Source organism: Ricinus communis, chromosome 5 (assembly GCF_019578655.1).
Source record: "Ricinus communis isolate WT05 ecotype wild-type chromosome 5, ASM1957865v1, whole genome shotgun sequence".
NCBI classification, from domain to species: Eukaryota; Viridiplantae; Streptophyta; class Magnoliopsida; order Malpighiales; family Euphorbiaceae; genus Ricinus; species Ricinus communis.
Genome location: NC_063260.1, coordinates 29,379,647 through 29,391,873, shown reverse-complemented (window position 1 = coordinate 29,391,873; position 12,227 = coordinate 29,379,647). Strand labels below are relative to the sequence as shown.

The 12,227-nt window shown below is 32.5% G+C and overlaps 1 protein-coding gene across 1 annotated transcript; it reads left to right on the top strand.

Moving 5' to 3' along the window:
* Nucleotides 1-1,481: 1,481 nt before the first annotated feature.
* Nucleotides 1,482-3,860, top strand: LOC8276045 (40S ribosomal protein S9-2). Its single transcript, XM_002517444.4, has 3 exons — nt 1,482-1,638; nt 2,346-2,727; nt 3,470-3,860. Exons 1-3 carry the CDS (start codon nt 1,611-1,613, stop codon nt 3,648-3,650), a joined length of 591 nt encoding a protein of 196 aa, XP_002517490.1. The 5' UTR covers nt 1,482-1,610; the 3' UTR covers nt 3,651-3,860.
* The last annotated feature ends 8,367 nt before the right edge of the window (nt 3,861-12,227 follow it).

Below are 12,227 nucleotides of genomic sequence, written 5' to 3'. Positions count from 1 at the left end.
TTTTTTAATTTATTAATAACTGAAAAGAATTATAATTTAAAAAACTCTATGTTTCTTTAAGAATTTTTTTGTTTACTTTCAATTATTGTCGATCAAAGTAAATTAAAAACTTTATATTATCACTTAATATTCTATAGTATATTATTTTATTTTATTTTACTCATATATTTACTAAATAAAATGTAAATCCTATTGTTGATAAAGTAATAAATTATATTACCTATCCAACAGTGTAATTTTAAATTAACTAAAATTTTCAGTTTAAATTTTAAAAATATATAGTTGTATTAAAATTTTTAAAATAATATTTTGTCACTCATAAAGATTTTACCTGATATATTTTACATTAAATTTAAATGTGTATATATAATGAAAATTTGATGAATCAAAGACAAAAAAGAAATCTATTTTTTTCTTTTTTTATTATTATTTATTGATATTTTATTTTTTAATCATTATAATTTACTTTTAAATCAGTGATGATATCTTCCGTTATGAAAGTTTTCCTTTTATAAGAATTTTATGATGTTTTATTATGAAGATGGTGAATTATTTATTTTACGAGTATGGTAAAGAAAAAAGTGAAGATAGTAAAAAGAAAATATATTCAATTAGACATTCAAATAATTAGACTCGTAAAATTATACTTGTAAAATTGATTATGCGATTTAGTACTACCAAATGAATCGTTCTTTTCGCATAACTACAATCTACTATTCTATCAAATATGATTTATAATTGTTATATATTTTTATATTTGATTTTTTTTATATCAAAATAAAATTAATTTTCATTAGTGAAATATTTATATTTATATGCTAACAGAAAAATTTATCAATAATTTTTTAACTAAAAAAATCACACATTAAAATATAATATGCAAATTTCATTAATTATAAATGATCTGAATTATAATAAGCTTGATAATATGATAAACAATTTTTTTAAGAAAATCGATTTACAAAATGACATTAACTATTGCAGAAAACAGTAACTACCATGCAGGTTATTAACTCCCATCTTCTGCCGAATGATGGCGGCTTCATTAACAAAATTAAGAGCTTATTTAAAAAGTAAATTGCTATGATTAGTGTATTTCTATTGTAAATTCATATTTAATCATTTTAAAAATGATTTTAATAACAGTTAAATTCAAATAAATTGATCATTGTGAGTGCGGATATTGTTATAGGTTAATCCTCTGATATGCATATTCTTAGAATTAAATAAAAGAATACCAGGAATTAGAATTACTGGTTTTTGGTTCTACAGCTTAGCTTCCAACACTATATAAAATGTAAAATAATTAGAAAAATAAAATAATGAAAATGGGATATTTTTATTTATAAAATTTCCGTAAGAATATCTTAATGAATTCTTTTAATGATTGTTATGTTTCTATTTAAGAAAAAAAAAAATTGTTTTAACGGTAAATGCGAAAGTGCTAAAAGCCTGACCAAATGGACTTGGGCTTTAATCTAATGTTAAAAGCCCATGGACTAATACAGGCATTGGCCGATTAGGGTTTAGGGTTTGTTTGTATAAATGACAGATTGTTGAATTCGCCTCTCCGTTTCGTCTTCCTCTGGTGTTTCGCAAAGGAGTGAGCCATGGTTCACGTCAATTTCTACCGAAACTGTATGCCATATACGATTAGTATTTCGGTGTTTGCGTACAATCTGTTTACTATAGTAATGCATTTTATGATGTGATTCGTTGGAGTTTTAGTTTTTTGTTCTGTTTTGTATATAAGTGAAGCAACAAATTTCTGCATTTATGATCTGGAAGGTATTTTTGACCCGTTGTTTGTAGATCTTGCTACTTGCTGTATGACTATATGGGTAGTCAATTTGCTGTACAGATAAGCTAACATGACTCCGTATATACTTCATTATGATCGAAATTGTGCATTGTAGTTCTTAAAATTTTGTATTTTGTCTGTTTGAGAGTGTCGAATTGCAACTTGAGCTCAATTTGGTTTTTGAATATGTGCTGAAGTTGAATTACTTGACCTAATCTGAGCTTTTCTGTTTTGGTTTTAAATTTGAAAGTGCGATTTGCAACTCATTTATTGATTGATTGATTGATTCAAACTAAGTAGTTCTTAGGGTTTTCTCTAAAATATTATTCTGTAACATGTGTTGATAATGACAACCATTATAGCAGTTATTATTAGCACAGTGGATTTTGGTGGTTTTTTACATCATTTTGTAATTGGTGATGAGTATAGAAACTCCCTTAAATTTGTCTTTCTTATAATCTAAACCAACATTCAATAGCTTTTAGTTGTTACTTTCTTGTTCTTTTAGCACTATGTTTAAATATATTAAATTGAATGGTTTTAGATGGGAAGACTTTTAAGAAGCCCCGTCGGCCATATGAGAAGGAGCGTTTGGACGCTGAGCTGAAGCTTGTTGGAGAGTATGGGCTCCGATGTAAGAGGGAGTTGTGGAGGGTTCAATATGCTCTGAGCCGCATCCGTAATGCAGCAAGAATGCTTCTCACTCTTGATGAGAAAAACCCCCGCCGTATTTTTGAAGGTGAAGCCCTTCTCCGTAGGATGAACCGGTATGGTCTTTTGGATGAGAGCCAGAACAAGCTCGATTATGTCCTTGCCCTGACAGTAGAGAACTTCCTTGAGCGTCGGCTCCAAACCCTTGTGTTCAAATCTGGAATGGCAAAGTCCATCCACCATGCTCGTGTGCTTATCAGGCAAAGGCATATCAGGTGCGAGTTGTTTAGTGAAAGGATATAATCATAATCAATTTTTTGTGTGGGTTGTGTTTCTAATTGCCCTAGCTGTGGTTCACCACTGTTTCTTTTTAATCTTTCTAGTTTTGAATTAAAATCTGATATGACTTTAAGCTTTTGCCTCCAATTATTTAGCATGTACACGGACCTGATTTAATCTGGGAGCCTAAATTATGGTCGCTCATTAACTATATAAGATGGTCAAGTCATTTATGCTTGGGATGACAATTGGCTTTCAACATGATTTAATTTAACAGAAAACACTGCTTTTTCTATGCACTTACTGTTTCCTTTGAAGAGACTTGCTTAGCTTATCTCTTCCCATTTTCATTTGTAAGGACCTTTCCGTTTCTTGAGTGAGTTAGATGGCCCATTCCTTCCTTATTGCCCAACTTCGGGTATTTTCAAGGCTCACACTATAATAATAGTTCTAGTCACAACTAGGAAGAGGCTTGAATACTATTTGCGCTTTACTTACCTACTGTGTGTTGGTGTTTTCTAGAAGTGTTAAATTGAAAAACTTTTGAGTATGTCTGTACTATTTCATGCTTTCGTAACATGCACCAGTCAAGAATCCCTTTTTTTTTTTTCTCTTTGGTTTTTGGTACATCGCATCTCTTGTTGTGATATCTCATAATAGTATTATCTACGTTGTACACTAATTGATTCTGTAATAGCTACTGAATTCTTGCTTCCTGTAATTTCTTCTTTGCTTCAGGGTTGGGAGGCAAGTTGTTAATATACCATCTTTCATGGTGAGGGTGGACTCCCAGAAACACATTGATTTCTCTCTTACAAGTCCATTCGGAGGTGGCCGTCCTGGACGAGTAAAGAGAAAGAACCAAAGGGCTGCTAGCAAGAAGAGTGGCGGTGACGGAGATGAGGAGGAGGAGGATTAAGTATTAGACTAGGGAGTGTAGGACCAACTCTAAGAATTCTTGAGGTATTTTGTTTGTGCGTTTTTTCCCATCTTCAGAACTAGTGTTTTCCATTTTCGAATTTTTGGGGTTTTATTTTTTCGAATATTGGTGATTTATTCGAGTTTGAAAAAACAAACATTTATCCATATCATAAATGGTCAGATATTTGGTTCGTGAATTTAGTTTGAAGTTGATGTGTCTGTAGAAGAATGAAAGTCCCCATAGATCCAATTCTTTCCTGTCAAAGAAGACTATTTGACATGGTGTGAAGGAGTCCAATCTTTTGTTTCATTGTTGAACTGTCTCTACCATGCAAGAACCACATGTTCAATTATGTAAGCTCTGATCTGTTGGTTCACTAGGGTTCTAGAGCATGTCTCACTTTGGACTTTGTCATAGCATACCCTGTCGGCTGAATGCATTATTTCACCTCAGTACTTTTCATATTTGCCGACAGACATTCTTATATGGCACATTTATGTTCTTTATAGAAGTTTGTATTAAATAAGTGCTATGAGTCAAATGAGTTGGGCAAATGACATAAAAAATAAATAATGATAAAGGAAAATCTAAATTTTTAAATCAAGTTATCTTACAATTTGAAATAAAAGAAACTTTGAGCTTCTCATTTTTTTAACTGATTGCCTTAAAAATCTTTTTAAGACTTTCTTGAACCTTTAAAGGTTTGTGTCTCTTATACTGTGAACTTGGGCGGTGGACAGCTTTGAGGAGTCAAAAAGATAAAGCAATTGATAATTTAGAGTTAAAAAAGGGAAATTTTCAAATCGAAGAGAGTGAGAAAGTTCTTTTTTTCTATGTCAAGTTCATAAATAGAAGTTTAAAGGTGATATATAAGGTTTAGAAATAAAAGTTTAAGAGTGATAGAGATTAAACCGAAAAGAAATAAGGTGTAATTTAGCCTTGGGTTTAATTTAGCTCTTTTTTAAATTTATAGATATTTGTAATATATATTAATTAATAAAATGTAACTTTTTTTTTGATATGTTTATTTAATTTTTGAATATAAATTTTCTTATTTTGATATTATATATTTATTGTGACTTATATAATTCAAATTTATGTATAATTTTGTAGTTTTTTTATTAATTTATTTATTAATAAGTTATATTTCTAATTAAAAATATATATTTTTTAAAAATAATATTTAATAAATAAATTAGTTTCTAATTAATTAGATAGTTTTTATTTATTTAATAATTATTCTAAAAAATAATATTTTTAATTATTTTAATTATAAAAAAATATTTTAAAATGTTATTTATTAATAAAATAATTTTATTTATTAATAATTTTTAATTTTAAAAGATAGTAATATCAACTATATTAATAATATTAATTTAGATAATATTAAAATAATCAATGAATATAGTAAAATTTTAAAATTTTAAAATAATTAGTTTACTATTAGATTTTAAATATTATTAAATAATTTATTATTATCTAAATTCGGAAAATAATTATTTTCAAATTTATAAATTATTTTATTTAAATGTAACTAAATTAAACTTTATTCCAACCTAAAAAGTATAAAGTATGGGAGGAAAACTATATATTCAGCCAATTGGGATTTGATACTCTATTCGGGTATTATTGTTAATAATTAATTGTGGGACTCGTGTGATTGTTCTTCACTCTATTCGGAGGTAAGGAGACACGTGTTACTCGGCTTTTTAACCTATCAAATGCTCCTCCACCACGTCTATGTTTCCACTTCACACAATCCATCTCTAACTTCTTCTTCTTCTCTTATGATATTATTTTCATATTTATTTTAGCATAAGCATCAACAAGTGTGACATACCCTCTATATTTCAGAAACAATTCTTACGTTCAAATCTTCTACTTTTAATTCTAAATAAAAAATATTAATAACAATAATGAAAACCCCTTTTTTCTTGTTTAATAAAAGAGTTACAATCACTTGGTAAAATAATTAAAGCATGAGATATATGTTGTGAACTCAGATACTTTAATTAAAATATGATGGTCTATTAGTCATTGTGATTATGCATGACACCAATAATTCTCACCATTTTTTTTTGGAAGCAAGTCTCTCAAATGAATAATGACACGAACCAACAAAACCATCTAAAAATCTTTCTAGTACCCAAAACAACACGCCACTTGTTCCCCAATATCCATCTGTCTAGACCCGACCCACCAATATCATCCCCACGTCTCGCCATGTGGATGCCACTGTTTCCTAATTTAGCCATTAAAATATTAGACTCCCATCCCAATTATATCCTACTCAATTACATTAATCATGCATCTTTATTTTAGATTTGAAATCGACACTCACCCAACCTTTGCATTCCACTTGCTCGATTCATATCAATTCACATTATTCAACTTTCAATTTCAAGCTACTTAGCCATAACATACAATCAAAGGATCCTTAGTCTAATTTCATTTCGTTTCCAACTTAATCATTTTTAACTTTATATATAAATCTCATACTAATCAGATCAAATCATTTAAAATAAAAAATTAAATTATTTTAAAGAAATATATGCTAACTGTAAGAAAATATCAATTGACTTTAGTTACCTTTTATGAGTCTGAGAAGATTTTGATGATTAAGACAAAAGAATTAGTGGAAGGATTCCTCTTGCTGTAATTAATAGAGAAAATGATAAATGAGACGAAAAATCTAGCTAAGAGAGCTTGGGTGACGTGGCAATGAATTATGGAAGCTAATTTCTTTGACGCTAACTAAACGGCAACGGTTTTTGCCAGATGAGACGCAGAGAGAGTGTAAATCACCACATGTCATATCAGTCAAACACATGATGGTCCCCACATTTTTCTCACCTCTTAATTCCACATGTCACCCATGATCTACCGTCCGGAGCACCACGTATACCATCCATGATTCATAACAAGCGTCAAAACGCACCGTCTTTTAGCCTGCACCCTTGTATAAATACATAAAGAAAACCCTCCTCTAACTCGCATTTCAAAAACAAAAGTAAAAACCCGTCACATTTTAACACAAGAATCACCTGATTCATTTAGCTACTTCTTATCAAAAGAAAAACTTTGTATAAACATAAAACATGACTGTGACGTCCATCCAAGAAACTCAAGATCGAGTGATCGCTGATCTTGAAATTGAACAGAAACCTAAGGAGTTGTCTTCGCCGGCAGTGAAGGATTTAACAGAAGGTGAGATGGATAGAGAGAGGAGATCATTCAGGAAGTGGAAGAATAATAATAATCATAATCATAATAATAAAAAAAAGATAGGGTTTCTGCATAGCCAGGTGTTAAAGATTAGAGAGGAAGATTCACATCTTGGTGAAGATAGCAAAGAAAAGGTTATGAATATTAACGGATCAGGGTCTGCTTTTAATCAAAATATGCAGCAGCTTCGACGCGTGGCTTCGGCGGTTGATGTGGTGTTCTTTTCAAGACCCATCTTGCCTTCCTCCCCTCTCAGCCGAAAAACCACTGTCAAACCTTTGCCCTGAGTTAAGTTAAAGGTTGGTTTTCTTTTCTTCTTTTTTAGTTCTTTCACTTTCTTGATTAATTTAGTCGTTTGTGCTTTGTTTTTTTTCCTCAATTTTCATTTTCTTGGTTACGTTTTCGTATCTTCTTTTTCTTTTTCCTTTTCAATATAGATTCTTGAAAATCTGATCGTCCTTGTATATGCTTATTTCGGGAAATTCTGTAATGATATTTCCTATCTTGTTGGTTCTACATATCTGTTTGGATCCTGAGAAAACTAAAGAAAACACGAGGAAAAATCAAGATTTTGAATCGATGGAATAATTAATGTTTAATCCGAAATTAAAACTTCAATTTTTTTATTTTCTTTTAGATAGTTAAATCTGTATTTGTTTCTTTTATAGCGTTTCCTTCCCTTTTACCCGCGCGAAAATATTATCACGTTTTTTTTTTCTTTAATTTATTTATTCGGGTTGTTAGCTTCTCGAGCTGATTTCTTGGGGAATTCGGGTGGGAATAAGATGAAGATATCTTGACCCGTTCGTTTTTTTAAAAAATAAAATAAAATTTGTTTTGTTGTGGATTAATTAGTGTTGTTTTGTTGTGGCAGGAAGAGCAGGCAGCAGTAAGAGTGAAGGAAAAGAGATATGCAACAAAGTGATGTGAAAATTGGAGTCTTCTATGGTTTTCAATTACTTCTTTCTTAGAAGAAGAAGAAGAAGAAGTTAGGATTAGGATGTAGAGAGATCAATTAGTAGGATAGGATTTTGCATGCATGGTTATCCATCTTCCTTTTCTGTACAGTGAAGAAAATCAATTAGTTTTATAAATAAATAAAATCATGTGGAAAAATAAAAGTCATAAATTCTTTTTTGCTGTTCTCTTTTCTTTATGATATACATTGAAAGTAAGATAAATGATGTATATTAAACAAATGCTCATTACAGGTATATATATTGATGTTGACACACATTAATCCTATTCTAAAGTCTATGATTAAGCTAAATCTATACCAATAAGGAAAGAAATAATAGAAAATCAATCTCTAATATGAATTACGTATTTTGTGACTATTTTACAGTTCAACTTCCTTTAACACTCCCCCTTAAGTTGGAGTGTATGTTAGTGACACCCAACTTATTGAGTAAAACTTCAAACTGCTCAGTGCTCAAAGGCTTGGTAAATAAATCTGTTGGCTGATTTGAAGTGCGAATATGAGCAGTTTGAATCATTCCATTTTGAATTTTTTCACGCACTAAGTGACAGTCTATTTCTATATGTTTAGTACGCTCATGAAAAACTGGATTTGCGGCTATGTGTATGGCTGCTTGATTATCGCAGTATAAATTTACTGGCTGCGAATGACTTACTCCCAAGTCTTTTAAGATATTTTTCAACCATGTGATCTTACAACATTTAGTAGCCATAGAACGATATTCTGCTTCACCACTTGAACGATATACCGTTGTCTATTTCTTTGTCTTCCAAGAAATTGGTGCTTGACTAAGCAAGATGCAAAAACCTGTAATTGACCTTCTTATATCCTTGCAACGAGCTCAATCAGCGTCACAAAATGCTCTTAATTGAAGAGAACCTGTAGATGGTAATAAAATACCTTGTCCAGGAGTATGTTTGCTATACCTAAGGACCTTGTACCTAAGGACCTTGTGTGCTACTTCTAAGTGTGGTTGTCTAGGTTTGTCCATAAACTGACTCAACACATGAACAATATAAGTGAGGTCTGGTCTAGTTATGGTGAGATAAACTAACCTCCATACTAATCTTCTGTAAGCTGATGCATCATTTAAAAGTTCTCCATCTGATTGCGTGAGTGACAAATTTTGATCTACCGGAAAACGAGAAGGTTTAGCACCTAAGAACCCGACATCTTCTAAAATTTCCAAAGCATATCTTCGTTGTGATAACCTTATTCCTTGTCTTGATCTTACAACCTCTATGCCGAGGAAATATTTAAGCTTTCCCAAGTCTTTAAGTTTGAATTGCTTGGATAAGAAAAGTTTAGTTTCTTTTATATCTTGCAAATTATCTCCGGCCAATATCACATCATCAACATACACAAGTAATGCCAAAAAGGTACCTTGTTGTTGTCAGACGAACAAAGAATAATCAGAATAGGACTGGTGGAATCCCGCAGCTTTGAGTGCATTGGATAACTTTATAAACCACTATTGAGAGGCTTGTTTCAATCCATATAGTGATTTATGAAGTTTTAGAACACGAGCCTCCCCCTTTCGTCCGAAACTAGGAGGTAAAGACATGTATACTTCTTCATTAAGCTCACCATTCAGAAATGCGTTATTGACATCTAATTGATGTAAATGCCAACCACGTAATGCTGCCACACTAAGCAAGACACAAACTGTAACTAATTTAGCCACAGGTGCGAAAGTTTCCCTGTAATCAATGCCCTCAATTTGACTGTAACCCTTAGCCACCAATCGTGCTTTATATCTCTCCACCGTCCCATCAACCTTTAATTTGATTTTGTATACCCATTTGCAGCCGATTGGTTGCTTATGAGATGGCAGTATTACTAAACTCCAAGTCCCATTATTTTGCAAAGCATAAATTTCTTGTTGCATGGCTTTACACCATTTTGGATCTTTGACAGCCTGTGAATAACTAGCAGGTTCTTTGTGGAGAGATAGTTTAGTGGCATATGTTTTATGAGCATGGGAAAGTTTGTTATAAGATAAAGATTGGGATAGCGGGTGAACAATACCTGAATGTTGAACCAAGCTTGTGGATGATGATGGTTCAGTCCTTGAAGAGAGGGTGATGTAAACCTTCAATAGAAGAGAAGATTACACGCCAAGATCAATACTTATAAGGTTTGCCATAAAAGGTTTACATCAGAGGGCCATCTCGATATGGAAGTCATGTAGATATCGTGGAGCTTTAATGGCGCGACTTCCACGCCGAGGTGGTGTAAAAGCTGGTATATTTGTTGATGGTGGTGACATGTTTGGTGAAGGGATGTTGGGAGGACCAGGCTCATTGATGGTTATGTCAATGTTTGGTGGTTCATTGGTGTTGGTATGAGATGAGTACTCAGGTAAAGGGTCGAAATCAAGGTTGGAATATTGATTTGGAAACAAGAGTTTTGAATCTTTTTGTGGTGTAGTGAAATCTTTAGAATTCTATAAAGGCAAGATATTTTTAAAGAAAATGATATCTCTTGAGACTAATACCTTTTTCTGAGTAATATCAAAAACATGATACCCCTTTCTCCCATAAGGATATCCAAGAAAGATGCAACATCATGCTCGAGGATCAAATTTTGAACGGTTTTGGGCATGTGTGGAAATAAAACACAGACAACCAAATACTCGTAAATTTGAGTAGTTTAGAACTTTGTTAAACAACTTTTCATATGGGGTTTTGCCTTGGAAGAGAGGAGTTGGTGTGCGGTTTATGAGATAGGCTGAAGTAAGGATGGCATCCCCCCAAAAATGATGAGGAAGACCAGCTTGAATAAGGAGGGCACGTGCCATATTTAACAAGTGTATGTGTTTCCGTTCAGCGACACCATTTTGCTGTGGTGTATTGACACAACTGGTTTGGTGAATGATGCCCTTTTGTGCATAGAAAGTTTCAAGTCTGAATTCTGGGCCATTGTCACTACGAATGATCTTTACTTTGGAATTTAATTGATTTTCAGCCATGTTGACAAAATTGACCAAAAGATTTCCCGCATCTGATTTATGTTTCATAAGGTAAATTCATGTGCATCTAGTATAGTCATCAACGATAGTAAGAAAATATTTTGCACCTGAAATTGAAGCAACTTTGTAACCACCCCAAATGTCAACATGTATCAAATCAAAACTAGATTCAATAGTGATAGAACTTGAAGAAAAAGGAAGTCTTGTTTGTTTTGCCAAAGGGCAAATCAAACACATGTCTGTATTACAAGTTTTATTTCGGAAACATGAAGAATTAAATAATGAAGTGACTTTAGAAGATGGATGCCCCAGACGTTGGTGCCAAAAAGATGAATTTGAGGCTTTAGTGTGATTACACATTCCTTTATTGGCTTGATCGAGATAGTAAAGGCCCTCTCGTTCAATTCGCGTCCCAATCGTCTTCCCCGAGTGTAGGTCTTGGACAAAGCAAATATTGTTGAAGAAAATGGCTATATTAGATGAATTGCGGGTCAGCTTGCTAATTGATATTAAATTCAGATGGAAAAATGGAATACACAAAACATTGTCAAGAATTAAATCTGGAGATAGAGCTACTGTGCCAATATGAGTCACTTGTGATATAGAACCATTTGGCAATTCCACGATACGATTTTTGACAGGCTTCGAGTGTGTAAATAAGTTCTGATCATAAACCATATGGTCTGTACACCCACTATCAAAGATCCAAGTGTTTCTTTTTCCATTAAGGATAAGTGAAAAAGGTTTACCTGAAAGTTCATCATGAGTTGAGCAATTACTAACATGATTTGCAGAGGAGGTTTTAGATATCAATATTTCTAGTATTTGTCTGCACTCTTCAGCCATGAACAAAGAACTCGTCTCTTTCTTTTCAGTCAGATACGCAGCTTGATTTTCCTTCGAAATTGTTGCATTATCCTCAGTTGCTGCTTTCTTTTTACAGCAAAATTCTATTGTGTATCCTCTTCAGCCGCAAAAACTGCATTTGAGATGTGCACGATAATTTTTGGTGGCGTGATTTGTCTTGTTACACTTTTTGCACTTTTGCTCATCTTTAGTCTTGCGATTTGAATTCTTTACGGCAAAGACAACAGCTTTTGGTTGGTCTTGACTCTTTTCGGTTGTTGCTTCTGCTTGTTTCTCATGATGGAGCACTAGGGAGTATGGTCTATTCACCGTGGGTAATGGGTCTAGTAATAAGGTATTAGTCCGAACACCTGCATATGATTCATTGAGACCCATGAGAAATTTCATGGTTTTCTGAGTTTCCATATATGTAGCCACCTCTTTGATTGATCCACAAGTGCATATAGGAAAAGTACATATTGATTCATGCTCATCCCATAGTCCTTTCAGTTTGGTAAAATAAGATCCCACAGACGTGCTGCCTTGCGCACAA